This window comes from Botryllus schlosseri, chromosome 15, assembly GCF_051294905.1.
Source record: "Botryllus schlosseri isolate E-star chromosome 15, Bs_hap1, whole genome shotgun sequence".
Classification (NCBI taxonomy): domain Eukaryota; kingdom Metazoa; phylum Chordata; class Ascidiacea; order Stolidobranchia; family Styelidae; genus Botryllus; species Botryllus schlosseri.
Genome location: NC_137250.1, coordinates 4,691,989 through 4,718,469, shown reverse-complemented (window position 1 = coordinate 4,718,469; position 26,481 = coordinate 4,691,989). Strand labels below are relative to the sequence as shown.

Below are 26,481 nucleotides of genomic sequence, written 5' to 3'. Positions count from 1 at the left end.
CGCAAGTAGGCTAAATCCCTTCATGGAGCGTACATTCTATTCGTTGCCATGTTGGTATGTGTACCCTTCAAACCCTTCCACCAGAGTACCGAACTCGCTGTTTCAATGCCTGAGAGAGCAAGTATAAAATTACGGTGATATTTTCGTTGCAGAGGTCATTATCACTTTGAGCTCTCAGTGCTATAAGAAGTCAGACGTTCGGGGACATTTCTGAGCAAACAGTCAACTCTTCTCCTTTCCTTCCATGACTGGGGCCTTACACCAATAGTTACAGAAGTCAGCTTTGTCAAATTGATGTTTTTCACTGGTCCCCTTCCCACGTTTGCCCCCTCAGCATTTCCTCTGGAAATATGTCCACTCTTATAAAACGCACCTGGATAATTAGCTATGCAGTGTGTGTGCAGTGTGCACTGTGCAGTGTGCACTGTGTGCAGTCGATGGATTCGTCCAATGCTAGGCTAAAGTATTCTATGCGTGTTTCAAAACATGCGATAAAAGATCGACTGAGATATCTGTTACTCTTCTGGTGATTGTTGAGTGTTGAATCAGACAACTGTAGCCTCGAAATTTGTCAGGTGATGTTGAAATTGCTGCCAAGTTCCGGAAACAGCGAATATTCGCACAGTGCGTTAAATTTTTATTGAAGTCACACATTCTCTAGCAGACTCTTCGGTTTATCGATATTCCAAGCAATTTTGAACAATGCTTCTGTCACGTCGTCGGCAATTTTAAAAATGCCTCGAAATATGGATTGCTGGGCTTGAAACCAAGCCAGCAACGTTTTCTCTAAGATAAGGCGATATGTATAACTCCAGAAGAAACTATCGTGCTATCATTTGAAGCTTCTAGGCTCGTTTCAACAACTGTTCTTCGACATATGTGACACATCGGTCTTCCATAACGATACTGTACCAGTAGTAATTGCATTCATATTGAAAGATGTCGCGGGCCGCAAAAGAATCGTCTGCGGGCCGCATGCGGCCCGCGGGCCGCGGGTTGAGAACCCCTGATATATACGGTACCGCACCGGAAAGAAAATAATAACGATTTTTGTTACGCTGTTATTTTTTTACTGGTCGAGCCCGACCGGTCGACCGGTGGCGGTTTTAGAACAATCAAATATTGCGAGACGAAGGGGACAGATTACAGAACGTAATTTTATTATACACGCTATCACACGCAACAGGCGTGCGTACGGTAGTCACTTATAGTCAGTGCTCTCGAAAGTTAATGTAAATATAAAATATTTCATCACTATCAGTCTTAATGGACTTTTAGACTGAAGGGTTATTATTAAAGATTATTTGATTAAATTCAATTAATATGACTTTGCATATTTTTCTTTTCTAGTTTTTACTTAAAAAACATATGTATATTGATAGTTGCTGTTTATTATGTTCTTGATATTTCCTAATCGCTCTTATGCAAGTAGCTTGAGGCATTTGACTGATCTTTTCTTGGCTGCTCATTTCAGGTTATGTATTTTTGTAATCAACTGAAATTCTAATCCCGTATATTGAATTGCCAGTTGCGATTTTGATTTGTCGCAGTTGAATCAAGATCCATATATATATACGTTACAAAATGCCTCTCACAACAGACGAGGTGCACAAAAGGACGGATAACATTTATAAAGTAATGTATTTCAAGTATTTTATAGTGGTATGGTTTAATTATTATTGATTATTGCTACATACCATCTGTAATTTTTCTATGACCATCTTCCCGAAGGTATACAGAAGGTAGAACGCTACTTCTACTATTTAGGATGATTTGGTGAAATATTAATATTTCGGCCTATATAGCCAAGATTGACAACATCGTATATATTATTTCTCTGCTTAAGGCCATGATCAATGAGAAGTGACTCATTGAACCAGTGATTCCCAAACTGTGCGCCGCCTCTGATTCTTAGGTGGACCATGAATATTTTTGGATTTTTCGGAAAATGAACTCCATAAATATTTTTAAAAGGCCTGAAGACTAGCACATGTCACTTGAAGGCACTCTATCTTCTTCAACAGCTGATAAATAATCGCGATGAAACCCAATATGGCTTTGTAATAAATCAAGCAATTAGCAGGAGATCGGCAGAGGGATTTACGAAAATGCCCATTTCAAAAAAAAGCTGTTACTTCAAAAGAAAATGGACGATTTTTGGCAATCTCCTTCCAAATCCTATGCCATGATCGGTTAAAAACAATCAAAATTATGTTAACTTTTGCATCCTCATGATTATATGAACACGGTTTTTCTTTTTTGACTGAAATTAGAAACTTTAAACGAGAGACACTGCTTGGAATTAATGACGAAATGAGGATATGTTTGTCAACAATGCAACCTCATTCCTGTTGTATTATTATGTTCCGTTCATATAAACAATTCTATCCATCTTAAAAAGCAACTTTTCTCAACCCATGTGTACCGTGAGAGTTTTGTAATTTTTCTAGTGTGCTATAAGCAAAAACAGTTTTGGAACTTTGCATTGAACATTATGCTTTGTTATTAGCTGCTTCCTGATGTTTCTCAAAAATATTTTAAAGGCATTAATGTCTTTACTAATGATTTATAGTAAATCAGCTATCCCAAATCTTGCTTTGCTGAACGGAGATTGTCCGAGTTTGATAACTAATTGAAATTTGTTAAGAAGTTTTTATCTATTTTGGTAACTTTGAAGAAACCAATTTATGGTGTACAATGTCAATACTTGTCATAAGGCACTGACTCACTTGAATATGAGCAATGCCATTCCCCTGTACACCAAGGTAGCACATTGCAGGGAAGTTAGTATTGAAGTCTAAATTATTTCTTTGCAATGTTAATATAGGCTGATATTTTATTATGTTGCAGGCCATTTCTGACCAGTACAATCCCAACTTGAAAACCTTTCTATTAGCGGCAAAAGTCTATGAAAAAGCCCTTTCAGGTAATTGCATGATTATGACATTTAATACAGTTTGGTATGTTCTGTGAAGTCTTCGACCCGAGACATAACTTACTCAGAATATATCTGACGATATGAATGTGGGGATTTATTGATTGAGCAATGTTAACATGTCTATTACACATGTTGTGTATGTAGTATGGATGTATCGCCTCTCGTTTTTAGATACCAAATACTGACCCTGTTTTTCAACTGGATACTAACAAGATAATGTAATGGTAGAGCGTCTAGCTTTTTGCTCGGTAGGTCGTGGGTTCAATCAGCCGGCTCAGACGAAAGACATGATTGTAAAACTGATATTTGCGGATTCCCCACTGGCCACTCAGCACTCCAGGATTGTGTTGAGAGCAAAATGTGGTTGTTGACTTGACTTCATCACCTTGGGATTCCTCCACATCTACATCGTCCAAGCCAAAAATTTACTGCCTTCACATCTATGTTCACATTTTGACAACCTTGAGACATAATTATATATTCACTGTTTAAACTTTTATTTAGCCTTTGGCTTGTGATGACCATGAAGTTTATTATTTATTAAAAATTATTCATAACGATACTATTTTAGTTTTCTTTATTGCAACGGCATAGTTGATTTGGAACATACAAACTTTGACAAGTTTGTATACGTTGAAAGTTTGTTTCCAATCGCGATTTTAAAAGACTTGTCTGATTCTGTTCCAATCAGAATTCAAAGCCCTGCTCTTTTTGTCGTCAGATAGTATACATTTATATATACTATCTATATACATATATAATTTATATACATGCCTATATACATTTGGGGTGTTGAAAAAAAAATTCTAATTTTGTCAGCTACTTCATGAAATTGCTAGGTTGCCTAAAAACGCTGCACACCGAATTTGGCTGGAATTGAGTGAAATTTTATATACACCGTTTTTCCAGACAACCCAACAATTTCATGGCGTAGCCAGCTACATTTTTATATAAACCTCTTTCTCGTATAGCATTCCTTCTACAGGTTGGAATTGAGCCAAATTTCATATACAGCGTTTTTTCGGCAACCTAACAATCTATCAAGTACCGGTAGCCAGTAAAATTTGAAAAAATATTATTATTGAATTGTCCTAATATTTTTTTTCATGCTATAACCAGAGGTGGTCAGAAACAAAGTTTTTATTTTTCATTTTTGATCATTTGCAGTATTTGCATAGCTTTTTTTATACCACCCGTAAATCTACAATTTTGAAGCCATCAAGCCAAAGTAGGCTACTGTCCTGATACGTCGAAATTTTGTAAAGTAGAAAAAAGTCTTAGGATATTTTCGGTTCCTTTTTATGGGTGAAATCATTACAATTAGTTGATGTAGCCCCTGTATTACGTTATAGTGGAGATAATAGCTTAACGATTACACCGTTTCAGGCACCATCATCCATTCTGCTTTTGTATGGAAATATAGGCTATCTTGCAATTATAAGAGTGATCCCATATGATACATCGTTACAATCTACTTTTTACAACTGTTGGATACCATACCATGATATAACCATGCTATTTCCACCTCCAATTGTAGCTCGTTTCAAATTTCTTGGGAAATTCCCTATCTCCTGTGCTCTAGTATCAATTTGCGGCATTGTCTCTACTTGAATAGCCGCCACCACTGAACACTAATCCTTTTACTTCATTATATCTCACATTGATAATTTTTTGATGATGAAATAAGATATCATTATCTAGTGGGGGTGTTTTAAGGATTATCATTGCTTATAGCCGGCTATAAACTGAGTTTGAAATTTCCATCACATGATATGCTCATCATTTTACAAATTACGACCCATGTGTGTCCTTACTTTTTAGCATGCTTTACTGTGTAGGCCTACTCAATGCAATATTTTCTATTGCTTTATAAGATTGTGGTTTTGCAGCTGTATTCGCATTTTTCTAGGGGTTTCCAATGCATCCAGACATTACTATGACGCGATGAACAAGCTTGGCATTATTGCCTGCAACAGCACAAATACAAAGGAATTAGGTAAAGTGAAATCTGTTGTTCAAAATTCTAGCTGCAGTACTAATGCACTTGTGCATTTATTTATATTTCTTTTTCACTTGATATCAATAAAGGAAATTGGTACATAGGCTATGGTTACGCTAACAGTTGTGTAATGCTAAGTGTAAGTTTTTCACCGAGTCACTTGGTATATATCAATATGGATAATGTAACTAATGTTTGGTTCAGTAAGACTTATAGCACCATTTTCATGTGATAAAATCAGGTACTATCCATATGGCAGGTAGTAGTGTACGTACGCTTCATGATTAAAACATGTAAATTAGTCCTATAGAAGGAAAGGTGTTGCTGTTTTGGGTCTAACTCTTTCAGAAGGCAAAAAAACCTTGAAGAGTTGCAAGAAAAGATGAATTACTATCACTGTCAAATAAGCCTGACCCTTTTTTTACTTACCTGAAGATTTTTCTGATCATCATATACGTATTCTCTTTTTTAGTTTGAAAGTCTAAGTGGGCAGCAAATAGGCTCTAGTCAATGTTTGCCATCACAGCAATTCAAATCCAAATTTCTTTGAACAGGGGAAAGTATGAGTCAGATGTCTGAGACTTTGAGGCAGATTCAACTCCATCACGATGAGACGGTAAGTTTTGTTATATATTTTGTGTTGATGTGGTGCAAACGAAATAAACTTTCTTCAATTGCAGCAGAAAGTTTCTCGTTCAATTTTAGTTCCAATTCTTGGTTTTGTCGTGATTACATTCTAGTTCAGTCTGATTTTTGAAAGTCGTAAAGTCTGAAATATTTGTTTGGAAATTATACCAGTCCGCAAGATAAAAAGGTTGAGAACCACTGATTTAGCATATTATCATTATTAAACATTGCATCTACTATTCTTAATTTTGGAAATGTGTAAAATGGTAGATATTTATGACTATATAGCTGTTTATATTTACCAGTCAATTCAATCCAATCGAATTCAGAATCGATTTCTGGGAGATGAAGTCATCACACCTCTTGAAAATAAACTGGAACATGATCAGAAATATATCTATGGCGCCTACCGCACGTACCAAATGGATTACAAAGTGAAAACAGAGGTGAGGTGTTGATATTTCTTGGATCTAACTACATGTATATGTGTTTTATCATGTATCATATTATCGTCGTATGCAGGAACTTGAAAGATCTGTTGCCTATCATCAGAAAGTCAAGAAAAAAAGTGTCTCCGGAAGAAAATCTTACAAATATGACGACAAGCAGAAGGAGGTAGGATCATATTGTTTCCGACACAATGATCTATTTTCTGCTCGAAAAATGCGTTTTAGGCTCAAATATAACTTTTTTCAGGATTCCAAAGATTCATTGGTTTAATTGTTAGGTTGCCTAGAAAAACGCTGTACACCAAATTTGGCTCAATTCCAACTATGTGAACGCACAGCAGTTTGAAAATTTTGCATTTATTATAAAAAAATTTTAGTTTTCTCAAAATTTACTGTCAACCCCATGAAATTGTTGATTTGCCTACAAAAACAACGTAAAACAAATTTGATGCAATTCCAATCCGTGGAAGCGATGTTATTTGAGTTTTTCATTTATAATTCTGGGTATAGCCTACTTACCATTCAGGCTATTTTTGTGAATCCAAAAATTTCATCTGCAATAACTCCGCTTCTACTGGTTGATTGAAATTTTTCCAAAACCTGTGCGTTCACATCCAGGCCTACCAGTATGAATTGAGCCAAATTCTGTGTGCAGCGTTTTTTAGGCATCCTAAGCATTTAATCAGTGAATCCCCAGAATCCGAAAAAAAGAAATTATTTTTGAAAAACCCTGATGTGGTTATTACGATATGACTGTGTTGGGAGCGTTACACAGCCTTTTTTGTACCGGTGGCGTAACTTTAGTGCAATGATTTAATAGGGCTTAGTGTTTTTCATATCGATTTCAAGTGTTCAACTTATTTATACGAACTTGTCTTGACAATATTATTTGTGTGAATTTCATCAGATTGATCAAGGGTTAGAAATTTACTTTGTCAATTGCGCAAGTGCCAAATCCATACTGGACTCTTGGTAACCGCTTATCAGCTTCTGTCAATTTATACTTCGCCTGTCTCAGCTGGAGGTCACATTTATTAGTCTCCTTTAAAGTGTGAGGTTTTGTAATGTTTGATTTGGTTCCTATTATTGGTTTCACTACAAACGTACCTTAGTGAAGCATTGATGTTTATGTCCAGCTAGGTTGACATTCAAACAACTTTTTATATAGTTTAGTTCTTAAGTACGTTTTAATTCGTATTGACAAAGATGTAGATGCTGTTGTGACATGATGAATAGCTTTATCATATTAAAGGTGCCTGAACTGAACTGCCTTACAATGGCATGGCTACATTGTTTCATAAAATAAAACCACTATAGCTAACTGCCAATTACCCTGATTTGAAGAGGAAACATAATTTTATAGCGCTATTAGATGATACCTTGACTGTAATTCCATATGGTTCATGTTTTAACTATAATTTGGCGATTCAGAACTTGAAAAATAAATTTAATGGCTTCACTTTGCTGTCTATATTTATCCGGAAGGTATGACGCAGTGATTGCAAACTCTTCTAGTGTAATAATAAACGAGGGATACTTTAAATAATCCTGTTTAAACGCACTTCCCAGTATGAAACTCTGGTTCTTATATACATCAAACCTGAGAAACACCAACACATTTCAATGCAAAAGAACAGTATATTGATATTCGAATTCATAAGGTCAATTTTCGAATATAAAAATTGAACATTGAAGTTAGTTACCGGAGTGCTACTTAACTATAATTTGATTCAACTTGCCATTCATGCTCACTAGGGTTGTTCAGTTTTTTTTCGGACTTCAGGGATTCAATTAATTTGTTAAGCTGCCTATAGAAACGCTGCACATCAAATGAAGCTCAATACCCACTGGTAGATGTGAACATAGACTACTACAGAAGTTTGGTAATTTTGAATTTAATAGATTATAATGTATAAAAAATTTCAAATTTTCACTCAACCCTATGAAATTGTTGAGCTATCTAAAAGAACAATGCTTAAGAATTTTTACTCACTTCTACTTATAGCAGTTGAAAATTTTGGACGATATAACACAAATTTGAGGGAATTCCAACTCGTAGAATGAAGTTATTTGGGTTATTCATTAATAATTCTGGGATTAGGCTATTTTTGTGAATCCAAAATTTTTAACTGCCATAACTTAACTTCTACTGGATGGAAGTGGGCAAAAATTGTTAATCATTGTTCTTTTAGATAACTCAACAGTTTTATTTGGTTGACACTAAAATTTCAGAAAACCTTTTTTTAATTTTTTTAATAAATTCAAAATTTTAAAAATTCCGTGCGTTCACATCTACCAGTTGAAATCGAGCCAAATAAGATTTCAGTTCATGGATTTCCTATTTGCAATGTAGCGTTTCATCGCATTTAATGATACATTTTCACAAACCGATGCTGTCCAATGTCCATTTATCAATGCTGCCTTGTTGATACATTATTGAACACAGACCTATTTAATGAGTAACTTTTGAGTTACGAGTGTTTCGTGTTTACTCAATGCATTCCAGCCACAACTTTTGTTTGCATACTTTTGCAAAGATAACCCAGCATTTGGTGAAATGTGTTTTGTGAAATGTCTATTGCATGTATGGTCAAATACTAATCTCGAATTTGCCCAAACGAGAGTTGATTGTGTACACACGGCACGTCAAGCACTCTTCAAACTGGTGAGATGCACTCGATGGCGTTGAGTGTCCTTTTCCTTCAAAATCCAGGGTATGATTCCACTTGTGAACCTGTCAACTTGGATTATGTGGAGACAATTATTGCCTTCTTGAATTGAATTCGCCACTGTATTTTAATATTCAAAAGGCAGTTATTACTCATAACTTGTGTTCGGATTTCTCTAGTTGCATCAATCATAGCCCTCCTTATTGTTGTTGCTGATCAAATAACTTGGATTATGAAGTTGATTTCTGAACTCATAGTGACACCACTCCCAGGCTCACATTGGTGACTTGCATTCCATATTTTCATATCAAATCTCAAGAACCCTCCAAAGTCCATGTCCTCAGCCTATCTCAGTGGTTCTTTTCTGAGTTTCACTCATAACACAGTTGTTTGCTGGAGGCCGGGATACACCAGAAGTTGTGCTGATATTCAGTAAATATAAATATTCATTACTGGTATCGTATAGCCTAATCTGTCTGTTTTGTGTGGAAATCATGTTTTAATGGTGTCGTTCTTATAACACTGAAGTTGATGCAGAGTTCAATTTGTGCACCAGTATTTCTGGAAATCATGTCCTAATCGTGCTGTTCTTATGACACTTTGTCACTATACAGTAGGGTTGTTGAAAAATAACTTTTTTTTTCGAGATTTTTGCGACTATTAGCTAAAATTGTTAGGTTGGTTAAAAAGTTGCACAACAAATTTGGCTCAATTCCAACTAGTAGAAGAGAAGCTGTGTTAGAATTTGAAAATTTTAATTTATTTTTAAAAAATTAAAAATATTTTTCCAAATTTTATTGACTTAATCCATGAAATTGGTTAGTTGTCTACAGAAACTATGCGAGATAAATTTGACTCAATTCCAGCCCATAGAAGTGAAGTTATTCGAGTTTGTCTTTAATAATTCTTGGATTACCAACGGTACATAGTATTTTTTCCAATCCAAGATTTTCAAATCCAACAACATCGCTTAACAGTTGGAATTGAGCCAAATTTGTTGTGAATCGTTTTATTAGACTATTTGACCAGAGACTGAGAGTAAAATTTTTAAAAAAAACTTTTTTTACGATAAATATGAAATTTTCCAACTTCTACTGGACGGAATTGAGTTAAATTTAGTGTGCAACGTTTTTTAGCCAACCTAACAAAAACAATTTTAGCTAATAGCGACGGAAATCTGAGAAAAGGTTATTTTCTGAACAACCTTACTGCACTGTTAATTTTGTATACCAGTATGCCTATTCTATTGTAATGTATTAGATGTGCAATGCGGTAGTTGTTTGTTTTGTGACTTGATGAAAATTTCGGGCTCGTCAAAGGCTTGTAAAGCTTAACCTGATTGTTAGAGGTTAAAAGCCTCTAGTCTATCTTAATGAGGTGCCAGTACTTATTTTAAATCCCGTTGTTTTCTTCCTACTACGTATGAAGATTATTGAGTAGCTTACAGTAAATTAGAGTTGATTTGAGGATTTTACAATTGTGGATTCTGGAAGAAATAGCAAATCTGTGCATGCAGTCAATATGACATGATCAAAATTAAAAATGTACAATGTAGGCTACACCAAATTTGGCTCGATTCCAACTGGTAGATGTGATCGCACAGGAGATTTGAAATTTTGAATTTATTATAAAAAATTTACAAAATTTTCAAATTTTACTGTCTACAGAAACGATATAAAACAAATTTGACACAATCCCAACTCGTAGAAGCGTAGTTATTTGAGTTTTTTCAATCATTTTTTTATTAATTCAAAATTTTTAAACTCCGGTGCGTTAACAGCTACCTGTTGGAATCAAGTAAAATTTGGTGTGCAGCATCTTTTTAGGCAACTTAACAATTTAATCCGTGAATTCCCAAAATCCAGATAGGAAGTTAATTTTGAACAACCCTAATGTAGCCTCCTACATGTTGTGGATTTACCATTTTAATACCGTACCTTCCTGCCTTGCCACAGTCTTTTTAGCAAGTTTCTAGTTCACACCATTTATGAGTTTACTATGAACCGTAAGGCTACTCTATATCTGATGCTCATTTGCAATAATAACTTCTCATTTGTGTATCCTGTCTAATTATTGAAAATTCCCTCTTTTCATAGCGGGGCTCGGATGCTGCCAGGGTGATGAATTTATTTTTCTTGGATGATATCGTGACAGCTTGATTGTAGTAATTTATACCAGACTGGTCATCAGTCAGAGCGATGATTCCGGCTGTTGGAATGAATAATTTATCAGAATCGTGACACGCTTTCATTCGAGGCCCAGACAAACTAAATATAATGTAACAAGGCCAAAGCAACCCGCAGAATATATTATTATGACTTTCAGTAAATATAGAAGAATTCTACTACTCTATTTCGGCCTATCTATCTTTTTGAGCCTAGGTTCAAATTAAATATTAATTAGGGGCAGTCACAGGCTGTTGTTGTAGATATAGCAAGGTTGATGATGGAAATGATGTAGGTCGTTGGCCAGGTGCGCACCTATTTTATCTGGATACATTGACAAGGATATGTTATCTCAATCTGAATGAATTGTACTCATACTTACAAATATCTGCACTCCTAAAGATTTCAAGCGAAGTATGATGTAGGACAATCGTGAATTCAGCTTGCATGAGAAGCAATGTCAACGTTCATCACTCAATTGATCATATCACAGCTGCTCAACTTGGTGTATAATTATTGCCTGTATCATTGTCACAACTGCATGACATTGCAATCTTTCAAAATTCTTATTTTCCGTAGATCTATGAGGAGCAGCCGACAGCATGCTCAAGATATTTTTTACATTCCTGTTGTGGTTTCATCCATGATCTAAACTTATCAATGTTAGCCATGAAGTACCTGGTTCATAGTAAGCCTTTCATATAGTAATGATGGTTATGATATGATAAAAGGGCTTTGGAGATTTTGTAATGTATTTGGATTCTGCTTGTTAATGTTTTGGCATCAAATCAGTTTTAAAAATTGTTTGGTGATTATTTTCATGCAGTCCTGCTACAGTTCTAATTCTCTTGGCTAATCATTTTCTAATAATCTGATGACTGTGAGAACTATAACCTACCTCTTCTAGTGAAATGAAGATCCTTCTCTGGAGTAGTGCCAGTCCGTGTCCACTGTAATCATATACTACGTCCTTATAAGTTGGATTCTTGTCCACTAATTAGAAAAATAAAACGTCAAATAAATTTCTTCAATGTGTCATCATTCATGGTCCTGGCATAAGTCACAACGATGCAAATGTTAGACTAGTTATATATGTGTGAAAGCTAAAAGGCACTTCAAGCAATTCCTTTCGACTGTAAAATTTAGCGGGCAGTAGAATAGAGGTAAACAATATCAAAGTCAAACTTCTTTTAAAGAAATTGAACAACGAAAATCAAGTTTATGGTTTTCTCAACAAGACTTCGCCTTGCAGATGCTTCAATAGAACCGTGTATCACACGTCTTATATCAAAATGACAGCAGTCAATTTCTCATTAAATTGAAGTTTACAATGACTTGAGTTGCATACATTTGCATAATTACTTGTAAGGTTAATTTTGATTGTTGAAGGTTCATTAGCCCGCAAAATTTGTCCCCAAGCTAAAAAGAATGAGAACCACGGCTGTTGAATATTTGTATATTCAATTTCAATTCATGTGATGATTTTCGATTTGACAGTTGTCGGCTGAAGTGGAATTGAAACAGAAGGGGATGGAAGATTTTCAGCACGATAGTCTGAAGCAGGCATTTATCGAAGAGAGAAGACGGTATTGCTTTTTTGTCGAACAGCAAGCGGAATACGTCAAGCGTTCTATCATGTACCATCAAAAGGTAAAACAATGCACGGTAAAGTGGGGGTACTTCAAACAATTTTTCACAATTTCGCTTTATTATATAAATGCTAGAGTGCATGGGAAATAAGTTATGTGTTTTTCTATGGTTATGGAGCAAAGATTAGAATTAAATCAACCAAAATCTTCATTGTCATAATTAAGTACCTCTCACATGCTATTAATGTTTGGTCGTAAGAAGTTTTACAACCATCAATTTTGATACAATCGACCCCCACCATTAATTTACCAATGATGGGTCAAGTTTGTCTGGTAGTGAAATGAATCCACCTTTTATTGAGACTACTTATGGTCCTGTTGTCTTGTGAAAAAAGAATTGAACCTCCAGTGACAGTACACTTTTCCATCAATAACCATTTAAATGCTTTACTGCTCAGTGTCCAAAGTTAACCACACTTTGTGGTACAATTAAAAATTGTATTCATATTGGAATAAACCCGAAAATTTTCGGCTGCTGCTTGTGTGGACACCAGCAACTAGTGAAGAATCGGAAATAATCCATTCTTAAAGCTAGCTTGATTCAAAGTCGATAATGTCATCTGAACTGTTTAATGGTTCCAATATTTGTGCACTCCATACAAATTTTCTAAATCCGTTATCCTTTTGGTAACATTGCATTAAATTTAGCAACACTATTGAAAAGCTGCTATTACCATCGTTCATTCATTAATACTAGCCGTCTTAGAATGTTCTATGATTTGTCTTCTCAGGCCATAGAATCACTAAACAATCAACTGAGCAAATGGTTGGAAGCGTGCGCGGACGTTAAGGGACTGCCGGAAAGTACAGTGGAACTTCTTGGACAAGTGAAATCGGAGGATACGCTATCGGTTTATTCCATACCCGAGCCTCCCGCCATGCCTGCCATGCAACCAGTTAGTATTTTACCAAATCGTAGCGTGCTCGAATTTCATATTACGTCACTCGGTGTGGCATGTAGCGGGCAAAATGATTCCTTGTTTTAATTATAGTTTGTTTCCGCCGAGATCACTGTGTCTCAGATCAAGTTGTAGGTTATATCTATCTACCTTGCGATTATCTCATTATCTATGACTGCTTGCTGATAGACTATTAGCGCGGTTGAAATGTGTGATCAGCTTGCTTTGATACTAGCGTTTTATACAATTTACTGGTCGAAAATGTTTGGTCCTAATGTTCATGTTTAAGATGCAGTGTTCTGTTGGATCTGGCCCATGACCCGCATGTTTGACACCACTGTTCTGGACTAAATACAGTTAAAAACTGCCAGTCAGAAAGCTTTCAAGGCCAATGTGATAGATGAACGAATGTGGCTGTATTATGATCACAATATTGAAAACACAATCAATGGCAAACAAACCAGCATTCCAGCATTTGGTGAGTTTATAACCAAATTTGCCCTGTTTAGCGTACACCGTGAGCTATAGTAATGCCGTACATTAATAAGCTAGTTATTCACTATCATAAACACAAATCTCTCCCAAAGTTTTCCATTCAAATATCCGCTTAGGCGCAGTCAAATATAAATAGTTTAATGCTGCTATTTTATGGAATATAGCCTTACGGGATGCTATTACCGTATCTATATTAAACCTTCACGGCTTGGATTCGCCTAATTCGTGAAAATAATTAATTTTGGTGAATAAGTGCCGGTAGATGGATTCTTTGAGTTATTTTACTTCTGCAATTCCAGGGCGACGGTTTCAGTATGATGTCGACTGGGATGATTTATTCGGCCGCGAGGTCTCAAGAAGGTGAATCCAGCTCCATTTTTACTGGATTGCTTTTTTGTTTGCATGTTTCTTTTCCATTTTGCATGGGTTTACGTTTGAAGACGCGTCAACGTCAGACTCAACGGGGCATAATATAATCCCGCGAGACAGCAGGTAATATTATTTCTATCGAGCCAGCGTTTTGTATTCGAAATCGCATATTTTTCAGGCATGTTTTCAAATGTGGCATTAAAATAATATGATCTTTCTTATTTGCCAAGTACTTCAGCGTGGATTGTGACTAGAGGAGTGTTTGTGTATTACTCATAGTTCTATTTCTGGCTGTAATGGCAATGACAGTCCCAGGCCTGTTAATATAAATCGAACATTACTGGAACTAAAGCAACTACAGTTCGTCCATTCTCGAAATTTAAAGTCCTTTTGCATTTTCAAATCTTCTTATTGATAATGGATGCCAATTTGGTACAGTTGGATTGCAAAATTATTAATCCTTAGCCCATGACTTTAATCACCATAATCTCACGCTTGTATTTATGAGCTTATCTTTCAATATTACATTTGATTTGTGAAGACATACATAATTATGATGAGAGCAAAATACAAGTAACATTAAGGCAGTCAGTCATGTTGTCACCGTTTAGTTATGACTAGTTTTTGTTGTTGGCGCTTGCCTTGAAACAGACCAAGATCAGTCTTCGACGGCTCTGATCCACTATTTAGTTGATGTCCACCTAGGGCTTTCGAGCAGGACAAATATTTAATTGCTCCAGCTCCTATAATCTGTATTATGATAAACTACCTGTGGCTCCGGCTCCGGTGTGTCAAAAACAGGAATGGTTTTGATAATGGCACGGTGACGGCGTTCCGTACTACGTCTCAAATTGGACAATTTTACTCTTAAATTGAATGCACAAATGTCTCCATCTCTTCAAATTTTACAAATAACATGTCCATCCGCTCGGTAAAAATGATTGAGAGACAGCTTCCTTGTTTCCATTACTGATTTGGCTGGTACCGTATTAAAATATTCAAGTCCAAAATACTGCAATTCTAATCACGATATATTGTATCAATCAGACAAAGTTAGTGTCCACAACGTTGTTGCTGAGTCTCTGGCTACAGGAACTACAGAGACCTACTTATTGCGCAATAAGTTACACCCTTTAAATTCAATATAAATACCCTAGAGAAAAAGTGGATCACCTGCAGTTATGAATATTTGACTGTTCTGCTGCTCCCCGCAACTTGGTATGTTAGCAACAATTCTTGATTTTGTGAATAAATTAGGTGAATTCAGCCAGCATCTTGTGAAATACATAGTTGCCAGAGCTATATTTCAAACACCTGGCTCCAGTTACGCAAAAAATGCCATTCTCCGAGGCATTAGCTTCGAAGCCCTTTTGCTAACACATAATTTGTAAAAGCACTAATTGTTGGGTAAAATACCCTAATATTGAATCATTGAATGTTGGCTTTTTGTGTTCCTTTTTATTTTTGATATTTGTACATGTTCTATGTATACCGGTATTGTTCTTATTGTGTCTTTTGATGTAGTTCTGTAAGGATTGGTAAAGTTCATTAGCGGTATCACCTACCGTTCATTAATATTTCAGTATTCTATTCATTACCGGAGTTGATATTGCGTTTTCAGGAAGAAGGTCTGTGCCCAGCATAGCCACAGTGTGCCTGGTAGTCCGACTCAACTGGCTTTTGAAAAGGTATCTATCTTCGCGCGAATGTTTCCAGGTTTTGTTTTATACGGTACATGATATTTCTTACCTTAGTCAAATTTGCATTGGTTTCCTGTACATTTTCATGGGGCTTTCTATTTGCCGATACTGTTGTAATGTGTGAGGTCAGTTTAGGCTCCATGTTAAAATTTCAAGAAGATTGGAATGTCACCTTAACCAAACCTAAGCGAATGATTTGGGATAATGTGAATTGAATAGTAGCTATACCTTTGTAGGATGAGATTTTTGAATTATGTAACACTGTTCACTCTATTAATATTGACCGGTTTTATTTATGATGCTCCTTGACAATAATTCATACACTGAAAATGTTTGTAGATAGATAATAACAGGCCTAATGAATTACAGGCATACAAATGTAATTCAGTATAACTATATAAAAAATCTTTGTTAGCAAATGCAATAACCACAATGTATTTATTGTTCTGTTAGAAGAATTGGCATTTTCATGTCTTTCTAATTCTTTAAATCTTGGTTTTGTTAAAAAAAAGGCCAGTAAATATTGAGACAGATCACGTCCGGATTTGACACTGAAAAGGTCAGCATTTGGACGACACTCTTTATAGACCTAGACTCTTACATTTTGAGTCATATTATCTTTTGTAGGTAACTGCTAAGTGGGAAAATAACTGGCACCAATCTTGAAGATTGACTTGGGATTAAGTCTTGTAATAACTGCACAAAAACAAGTAACAACTCCTAAGAAATGGATCTGTTACACTGGGTTGTTCCTTATTTAGGAAAAGATTGCATGTGAAGACACGGATAAAGAGTATGCCACATCTGCTAGTAGATATAACAACTTTAATCCAAATAGCAATTATTAAAGACAGCCATCTGCGTTGACAGGCTGGTAGCGTCTATTTTGTGTTCCCCACAAAATACTGTGCCTATATGAGAGCTAGGCAATGCGCGGCCCGTGAAAAAATTACGAACATAAAACCTACTTTTTAATGTTAATCCATGGGGGAGTATAAGTCGGTATTATGGCAAAATACACGAAGATAGAAGGCTAGGGGAGTGCATATTTCACAAGCACTGCTAGTTTCCATCCGCAAGAATAAGGGTATTTCATCAAGCTGCACACTGCTCAGGAGGCAGCGACCAAGACAAGCTTTGTAGTATCCTAAATGCATTTTAATGTCTTAATAGATAAACGGGCCTGGGGATTAAAAAGAGTTCAAATGTTTACCGTTGTTGAATTATGACGGTGGATAAATATCATTTTTTGTTAATTACCCATCATTTTCTTAATACCTGAATAATATCAATACATCCACACTGTATTAACAATGTAATTCACTGCTTTCAATTTTGAAATAAAATTAGACCATAGTTAAAAAAAATTTTGACTTGGCCCGTTAACATATTCTCTGCTTCAGATTTGGCCCGCGGGGGGAAAATAATTGCCCATCCCTGGCCTCTATGCTATCATAATAAAAGGTGTGGCGCGGACAATACCTCACCAGCTTTTGTGTAATGGTACTGTTATGGAATTTTTCGAATACAATGTCATATGTGATATTGAATAGAATGGTATTCATTCGTGCGTTTCTTTCAGGGCGATGTTGTTATTTTAATGATACCGCAGCCTAGAGATGGGTGGCATTACGGAGAGAACGATCGAACGAAAAAGTGAGATTATATTCATTTGTTGATGCAGCGTATGAATTTATGTAGGCATATGAAGCCCGTCGCTGTGAAATAATTTTTCATCTTAGACTTATACAATTTGACTAAATTTCAGAGGTTGACATTGTCAGTGACAAAAAACTTTTACTTTTTTGGAGTACACACACGGCTTAGCCTATGCCTATTTGCATAACTTACTCAATTGGTTGTGTTCAACACTTGCATCCACTTCCACTCAATTTTTTCAGGAAAAGTCACTAATTTTCTAATTTTTGGTTTCGTAAAGTTGGAAATAGTTTTGGGATATGTTTGCATCAATCTTTTGAGCACAATTGTCAATACAACTGTTCGAAATAGCTCTTGTATCACGATATCCAGATATGTATTCAAAAAACGCACATATTAGTAGTGTCATCAAGGGGACTAGCATCTAAACAGGGCTACCCCCATGCCCATAAAATTTTCACACTCCGCTATCGATATTTGTAGTTCTACGCCAAGGGATTTGGATTTAGTGTGCCAACAAGCGAAACATTGTAACACAAAATTGTGATGCTCCTTTTCCAATCTAACGCCTGTTTTAGGAAGTATTAGGACTGTTCTACATGTTGCTAAATTTTGAAAGATTGGGTGCAACTCGTCTTGGAGAAGTTTAATTTTGAAATTTCAAACAGGGTTGTGACCAAGTCACAATGCTCGGTGTCACAAGTCAATCTCACTTTTATAGTTTTGACTCGAGTCAAGTCAAGTCATTTTCAATTCACCTCCAAGTCAGCGAGCAGAGGTCGAGTCTGAGTCATATTATTTTGACTCGAGTCCGAGTCCAAGTGTTGACTGCTCAGTTTTTAGCTAAAATCTTGGTAAACCCATTTTTTATAACTCTGTTTGGTGATATCGAATGTTTCGCATTTATAATATACTAGTTTTCCTCACTTTTAGCAGTTTCTGGTCGCATTTTCAAGTGCCAGTGCCATTAGACGAAATCCCAATAGTGTGGTTAATTTACTATTGGAAATTAAAATGAATTGTCGGTCGTAGCCGTTTGCGTTTCGAGTCATGCGCAATGACTCGAGTCCAAGTCGAGTCAATACACAGGTTGACTCGAGTCGAGTCATTTCCGAATTTGGAGAAATAACTCGAGTCAAGTCGAGTCATCAGAAAAATTTCCAATTTTTTTTTCAAGTTTGCCGTGCAGTTTCTTAACTCGGAGCTTGATAGACATAGGTCAAAACGTCTTTATGTTTCAGGCTCTTATAAACATGTTTTATTTCAGACGGGGTTGGTTTCCATATTCCTATACCAAACTTATGGAGCAGCAAAATGAACGGCCTCACGAGTAAGTCAGAAACATACAGTGCAGTTGTCCCTCCTTTTTTGATATCTGTAAAAAAAAATTTGTAACTCCAGTAGCTTTGCGGCTACAGGTTGGAATGGAGTTGGTAGCCAATAAAATTTAGAGAAAAAATTCATCTTTGAACAACCCTGCTTTCGCTAAAAACTAGCCTAATCACCTCTGAAATGCAGCAAATCAAAGAAAATTCCAAAGTTATTGCCGATGTCCAACTCAATGCGTGGCACAATACTGCCAAGTATAAAAACATATCATATTAAGTTGGCCGCAAAACATGTCATGGCATGCCTGAAATGACCATCTCTTGGCCGGCATCGAAAGCTATCACTCAAGTGACCATAAAATTCAATGCAATCCAGCAGGATATTTGAAATCAGATAACTCTACTCTGTTGGTGTATTAAACTGTTGGCTTACGACAGAACGAACTATAGAAAGAGTTTTGGAGAATTTTACAGTCCAGTTTGTGTCTGTTCTAAGTTCAGTAGCCTACTTCTAAAAGCCTATTTAGCTATTGGCCTAATTTTCTGAGTAAATTTTGACAATCCAGTGTCCACATTCTTACGTTTTGCTGCAAATTGTGAATTCCAAAAATACTTGTTGATCGAATTCTATGGGCGTGGGTTCCATTAAACAGTATAATCACACAGAGTTTTTCCTTTCTGTTCTTGACGTTATCATTCCTTCTTGTAAGGAAACTTTGAAAATGTGTGTTTTTATGCCTGGCGCTGAAATTTTCCACAATTGAGAAGCACGAGCGTTAAGTATCGACAAAGGTTTCAGCAAATAGTGGACGATCACGACTGACCCGGTATTTTCGGCGCCTACGAATTATATAGAAATTTTCTTTACTCTCCTGTTTACTTAGCTCACGAGACTATTTGCTCATGTGCCAGCGTGGGTATTGGTTGGCGACCGAGATTATGATTTCAATCTGACGTGTAACGTTTGTTCGCAGCCTCTTTCAAGGACATATGCCACTGCCACCTGCCGATTACAATGTAATGAACGGCATTCAAGTGAGTCTTTTACGGGTTGTTTGCAAATGGGCATTTTCTCCTGTTATTATGTGATAATCTACTAATGACGATGTCATTATCTTTTCAGAATGGAGGCAATCAATCAGAGGCTGGGTAAGAACGTGATATCTGGGATTTTTAGGCATTTTAACTACTTTATTAACAATGCTATTGGTGTCAAAATAACTGCCCTCCCTGACAATATTTTTCTGTGGACCGTTTGGGAAAATATAATATATTAGGGCTGTTCAAAAATAACTTATTTTTTCAAATTTTACTGTCTACTTGATAAAATTGTTAGGTAGCCCACCTATTTTGACTCAAATCCAATATACAGAGCCATTGCTGTATAAGAAAAATGTTTTGGATTTATTTAATAACAAGAAATATAAAAAAATTTCAAATTTTACTGGCTACACTATGAAATATTAGGTTGTCTGAAAAAACAGATGCACAAGAAATTTGATTCTATTCCAACCAGTAGAAGTGAAGTTATTGGAGTACCGGTACTAAATTTTATATTAAAAAAAAATTACACTGAGGGCGGTGGCAAATTCTTTAATTATATGTTATACAATTACGAGGATTTGAATTATTAAATTTTGAACATCAATAACTTAGTTTCCGCTGGTTGGAATTGCGCCAAATTTGTTGTAAATCTGTTTTTCAGACAACCTAAGAAGTTAATGGGGTAGCCAGTGCAATTTGGAGTATGAATTAAATAGGTGGGAATCTAGCCAAAATTGGTGACCTGTGTTTTTTAGGTAACTCAACAATTTTATCAAGTTGCCAGTAAAATTTGAAAAAAAAAGTTGCCCTGTGCAATTTTGATGGAGTGTGGCTAAATTTCAGATGCCGCATTTGGCCATACCATAGTGATGTTGTTTATGCTTTTGTACCATAGACCTATGGCACCTGCGACGTGCGCTGAAAATGTAATCGAATCTCCATGTTTAAACAGGAACAGATGGGGTAGTTCTAGCCGCAGATAATGTTCATCCACACAGTTTTTTACGCTGGCAACCTAGCACTGTTCAATTCAAGATCATTTATCGCAAGCAATGTTGTCATTCTTTGGTTTTAACTGTTACCTTGACCAACGCAGGCCACCAAATCCGTACAAAACTATGAAGGACGAGTTTTTCCAGGGGTAAAATCTTCGTCTTAATGTTGCCTGGTAGCTTTGTAGTGTTTAATTTGTCGGCCTTCCTGAAATTTGGGTAGTATACGGATTTCGCGAGCATGTGTAATTTTCATACCGTGGATTGGTTCTTTCTTTTAGTTCTACAGTGGTTATATAATCCATATGGCTTAAATCGTTTCATGTCGTCTGCGACATCAACTGGCACCTTGATGATGGAGATGCCTAGTGAGCAATAAATATATGCGTACCAATTACGTTTTCGCGTCCATTGATTTGTGGCCAACTTCTTGATTTGCCTATCGATCACAAACATCTTTTGCTACCAAACTATCTCTGTTATTCACTTTTAGCTTGCCCTTATAATGTATATAATAATCAAATATTGTATCCAACACCTTGATTATAAAACTTAGTTTCATAAGATGCCTAAATATTAACTTGGCAATCAAACTGAAATTTGCCAGCTATCCCACCTGTTACGGACTATGTGAAATCAAGTCCTGCATGTTATCAAGACAGAATATTCTCTTCGAATGATCTTCACTTCATGAGACTTTCATAGGAGTGAACTTGGCGATTTAGATCATAAATGTGCCTTTGAACTTTGGGCTATCTATTGAGGTTTAATCTTTCACGCCAAAATTCCGATATGCAATAACTAGGATGAGTGTAAAGTTTAGACAAATTTATGAATTGGATGTTTTTACGTCGAATCGAGTTTGGCATTGAATGTTCAGTACATGATCCTTAGGGCTTATAAGGTTTTTGAATCCGACTAAATAGTCTGCACGATTTCTCTTTGCTCTGCTCGATAAAATTCAACTGAATCAGAATTAGCAATTTGTAACATCAGTAATGCAATGATTGAAATTCAATCTGTGGGATCTAATGCTAACAACTAAGCAGACAGATGTTATACGGACATTGTGTTGAGGCACACAGCAAACACGAAAGAGTGCAGATTCGATTGTAGAAGACAATTATCTGTTATAAACATTTTGAAGCTGGCATAGCCTGACGTAAGGTTCTGTTTCCATCAAATTTATAAAGATAATCAACAGTTGGGCGTGCGTATATCATTATGTTGATGTGCTTCCGGAAATGTTTACGGCATCGTAGACAGTAAACACTGAAATTACGGAAATCGCTTGACTCCGCAGTGGAACAAAAATCAATGATCAAAATAACTGTACACCAGGGTTTTAATGACTCAAGTCCCAATTTTTTAGGTGAACTCGACTTCACTTGAGTGCATTTGTGTGTTGACTCGACACCTTTTATATGACTTATGCAAGTCTGGTATCTCAGGACCGATTATAATTGAAAAACAGGCCAAGAAACTGTCTTTTATCAGATTGAATAAACATGTTTAGACTGAGAAAAATGATTATGTTACGATTCAGAGCCCTTCGTTATCACCAAACAGCCTCACGGAAGTGAGTTGAACTCTGCTTGAACTCGATACTGAACAGTAAACACTATGACTTGGACTCAGACTTGACTCGGTGGCTAATTGACTCAAGTTAAAACTAGGAAAGTCAAATTAACTTGCGATTCGGAACCTTGTGACTTGGTTACAACCCTTCTGTGCACTAAATACATTATTAGTGAAGCAGTTATTATAGTAATCAGGTACACTTGGGATGGGAATTACCTTCCTATGAATTAGATTATCTCCAATCAACTCAAATCGCTTTGGTAGTGCATGCATGCGGGACTATGCCGACCTTGTAATCAATCATTTCTAATTGATGCTTTGTCATGGTGTGGATACTTTTCTCTGTAGTTGTAGTACTATTAGAAATGTAATTGGCTGACTCTTGCTTTTATAAAACACTTTCTTCCTTCTACAAACACAGTCCGCTTGCGACCAGACCTTCAAGAACCAGCGATGTATTCTACTAACGAGACGCATGTTGGTATTTTCTTTTTTACCGTTTCTTTGAATGTTGTCCCCTGTCTATTTTTCTGGTAATGATCTGTCATCACTTGGTGGTTGGTATTATATGGATTATATTTTAGTCATATCACATTCTGTAGTTTTACGATAGACAAGAGTGGAATCGCATTGAAATTTGTGTGACTCCACGACCCTGGTTGCCAGGCCCAGACTTGTACAGACTACTTGATTTCCCAAATCCAAATCCCGCAACTCAAACTAGAACTACTCACTTTTTAAAACTCACAACTAGATCTAGAACTACTGAAGTTTCGAATTCCACAACTAGAACTAGAACTTCTCATTTTTTAAAACTTTCAACTAGAACCAGAATCAGAACTACTGAATTTTCATAATCTTAACGAGAATAGAAATATACAATTGAATAGTATATTCATATTGAAATTAACCCGAATATTTTGGCTGACACCCGTCAGGGGTAATCGTCAGCAACTAGTAGAGAATAGAAATACTCACTTTTTAAAACTCGCAACTAGAACTAGAATTAGAACTACTGAATTTTCAAAATCCCAACTAGCACTAATCACTTTTTAAAACTAACGCTAGAACTAGAACTACTCAATTTTTAAAACTCGCAACTAGAACTAGAACTACTCACTATTTAAAAATTTGCAACTACAACTAATGGCTGATAAAAATGCGCAACTAACTGTATCAATGGTTCTTTACCGACGTTCCCAGACACACAAAGTGATACACCTTTCAATATCCGCAGCTAGAAGAGGGTTGCCATACGTCCGGAATTTCCCGGACATATCCGGAATTTCACTGTTCAAAGTAGCGTCCGGGAGGAATTTCTAAAATATGCCAAATGTCCGAAATTTTGACGTAGCCTCATAATTTTTTCGTAAATCAACATAAAAACATTATTTTTATGAATATTTATGCTGATGCATGACATTTTTCTTCGCGCTACGCGCGATTTACTATCACATTTATTAATTTTAATATGGGTACTACCACCCTCGCCAAATTTAAATTCTTTATTCAAAGATAGTGGTTCCAAACGGGGGGTCGTTTGCCTTTATTCTGGGGTTCGCGAACATGTTGAACGTAATCAGCTTCCAAAATAGCCCGCGACTAAGTCTGGGCAAAGGTGATGACTTCTTTTTTGTAATCAGCTCGTCAAATTTTGATCTGGGCCATGGAACATTTTCAAATTGGAGATGGAGTCGCGACCATAAAAGGTTGGAAGCCACTGGATGTGGCGTGTTTATAAAGCTCCGTGGTGCGCACCGGCATAAGGCTGATAAACAATCTTATCGGTGGGACATGAACATGACTTGACGATGTACAATTACGCTACGTGTATTTTCGTATTCATCATCCTCCACCAGCTCTACCGCTAACTCTGATCATGTGGGCGGAGAGTAGTAACTATATAGTAATATATGAAACAACCAATATTATAGACAGAAGTAATTCAAAACAATTTAACGACCAGATGCATACAGAATCATGCAGCAACCTACCCCCCCCCCCCTCGAACGTGGCATCGATTACCCTATGGTGGGCTCAAAGTCATTGTTCATTTGGGCGGGAAGGGGATGAAAAAAGTGGTTTCGGTTCCGGTTACACAGCCACATACTCCTGAAACGGATCGTGATTCGTGACCACCTCTGGTCTATGAGTAAAGCTTTGCTCGTGTGACGTCACAACTCATTTTGAAATCCAGTAGTGGGCGCTGAAGAGTGTCCGGAATTTGGATTACAGAAATATGGTAACCCTAAGCTAGAACTAGAACAACTAACAAACGTTAGTTTGTTGACCGAAAGTACACTAAATTATATTTCCGTTGTGAAACTGGCATTCTTTTATTTGTACAAGTCTGGCCAGGTCACCAATTGCTTGCCAGAGTTCTACTTCTGAGAACCGCCCTAGTTCTTCGATCGGTGTGCTTTCTTTGTAGTGTACATTGCAGCTTACCTTCTTGTGGTGTAATATAGGTGTTGTTGCATGGTAGTGGATTGGTAGAGTTCGCACTAGATCCCTTCATTGGCTGCTGTTTCGTCATTTGAAGTGTATGAGGTTATAGCTAGCATTAGCAATAATACCCTCACTTTTGGTAAGTTTCCCCACAATATTACGCAGATGGTCTAATCGATTTTTGTTTTTGCCAGCAATCCATTCGTCAATGTACAGCTACGGAAGACTGATTATGGGATCTGAAATGTCGATTTGATTCGTTCGCGATGGCCCAAAAATGGAAAATATGGACATATGTTACGATTTATTGTATCGTTTGTCAGCTATCAAAAATGATTTAATGAAAATCACAGTCGTCGACTTGCAATACCCACCACACCGCATCTGGCTAATATTACGTTTAGCATGATAATCTACAGTATCTATAATATATCGATCTTTGCATATCTGAAAAGCTTTTTTGCGTAGTCCTACCAGATATAGTCTAGTCCGAATATACACTAATATGAAATTCAACATTAATCAGTTGTTAGACGTCCGCTGTCAGAATACCAGTGCTGAATTATTTCCAATCTGAGCACAGCATGTCAACGTCGTAATCACTGTTGATGATACTATATGTGTATTTAGTATATCCTGGTACGTGTGTATTAATCTCCAACAGTATGAAACGTTATCATTTGATAATGTGTCTCGTTTCTGCAATGTAGTAGCGATGTAACCAATCATTTTTGTTATAAATTTTTTGTTGATTGTGCTATTTGTTGAATGATAAAAGTACTCAACTTGAAATCATTCTATTTCTGAATTCTAAACCCTCTCGGAAGGTGATTTCTGCATGTTCCACACACATGTGATTCCTGTTCATGACGTATGTAGTTCGAGTCTGTTTTCACTATTTCACAGTAATTTTTTGCATACTTGCAAGTACTTTGTGAATGATCTTTGTCGTTCGTACTTTCATGACTGCTCCAGCGTGCAGCATTATATCAAATATGTACAAACTGTACCATATATAAAATACACTGTCTCCTTCGATCGAAGTCATATTTCAATCTGAATGTGGGCTACCTAAATAGGATGCTAATTTCTCACTCTATGATGATTTGTCGTCACATGAAAGTTTTGGACTGTCGTCGTCAGATAAGTGCTAATTGATGCCTGGGCTGTTGGCAAATTCAAGACATAAATCGCAGAAGTCAATTTGTTCGACCGACAAGGTAAAGATCGATCTAGCCGGCAATGATGGCCATTGCCGATTAAAAGCTGTGGTGTAGGGGTCGGAATCTCATAGTTGCTGTCGGGTGGTAGTGTGACAAACTGATATGGCTAGGTGCTGCAAAGATTTATTATGGACCGAGCACCGATTTTCACGGGCGTTTCATGTTAACTTCGCCGCAAAGTTAGGGGTACATCAGAGGTGTAACTGCGTCACAAGTCATTCTCACTTTTATAGTTTTGACTCGAGTA

At 36.5% G+C, this 26,481-nt stretch overlaps 1 protein-coding gene across 5 annotated transcripts; it reads left to right on the top strand.

Annotated features, from left to right (window-relative positions):
• The first annotated feature begins 1,442 nt into the window (after positions 1-1,442).
• Positions 1,443-26,054, top strand: LOC145456794 (BAR/IMD domain-containing adapter protein 2-like). Of its 5 annotated transcripts, XM_080334909.1 has the most exons (19): positions 1,443-1,635; positions 2,851-2,926; positions 4,848-4,934; positions 5,492-5,553; positions 5,894-6,010; positions 6,087-6,179; positions 10,779-10,799; positions 12,345-12,497; positions 13,228-13,392; positions 14,190-14,250; positions 14,331-14,382; positions 15,881-15,947; positions 17,542-17,615; positions 18,886-18,948; positions 19,921-19,981; positions 20,070-20,095; positions 21,087-21,131; positions 22,985-23,040; positions 25,206-26,054. In XM_080334909.1, exons 1-18 carry the CDS (start codon positions 1,585-1,587, stop codon positions 23,028-23,030), a joined length of 1,320 nt encoding a protein of 439 aa, XP_080191035.1. In that variant the 5' UTR covers positions 1,443-1,584; the 3' UTR covers positions 23,031-23,040; positions 25,206-26,054. The 5 variants fall into 5 exon arrangements, with proteins under 5 accessions (XP_080191035.1, XP_080191038.1, XP_080191034.1 ...); XM_080334912.1 differs by lacking the exon at positions 21,087-21,131; XM_080334908.1 differs by lacking the exon at positions 22,985-23,040.
• Positions 26,055-26,481: the final 427 nt, after the last annotated feature.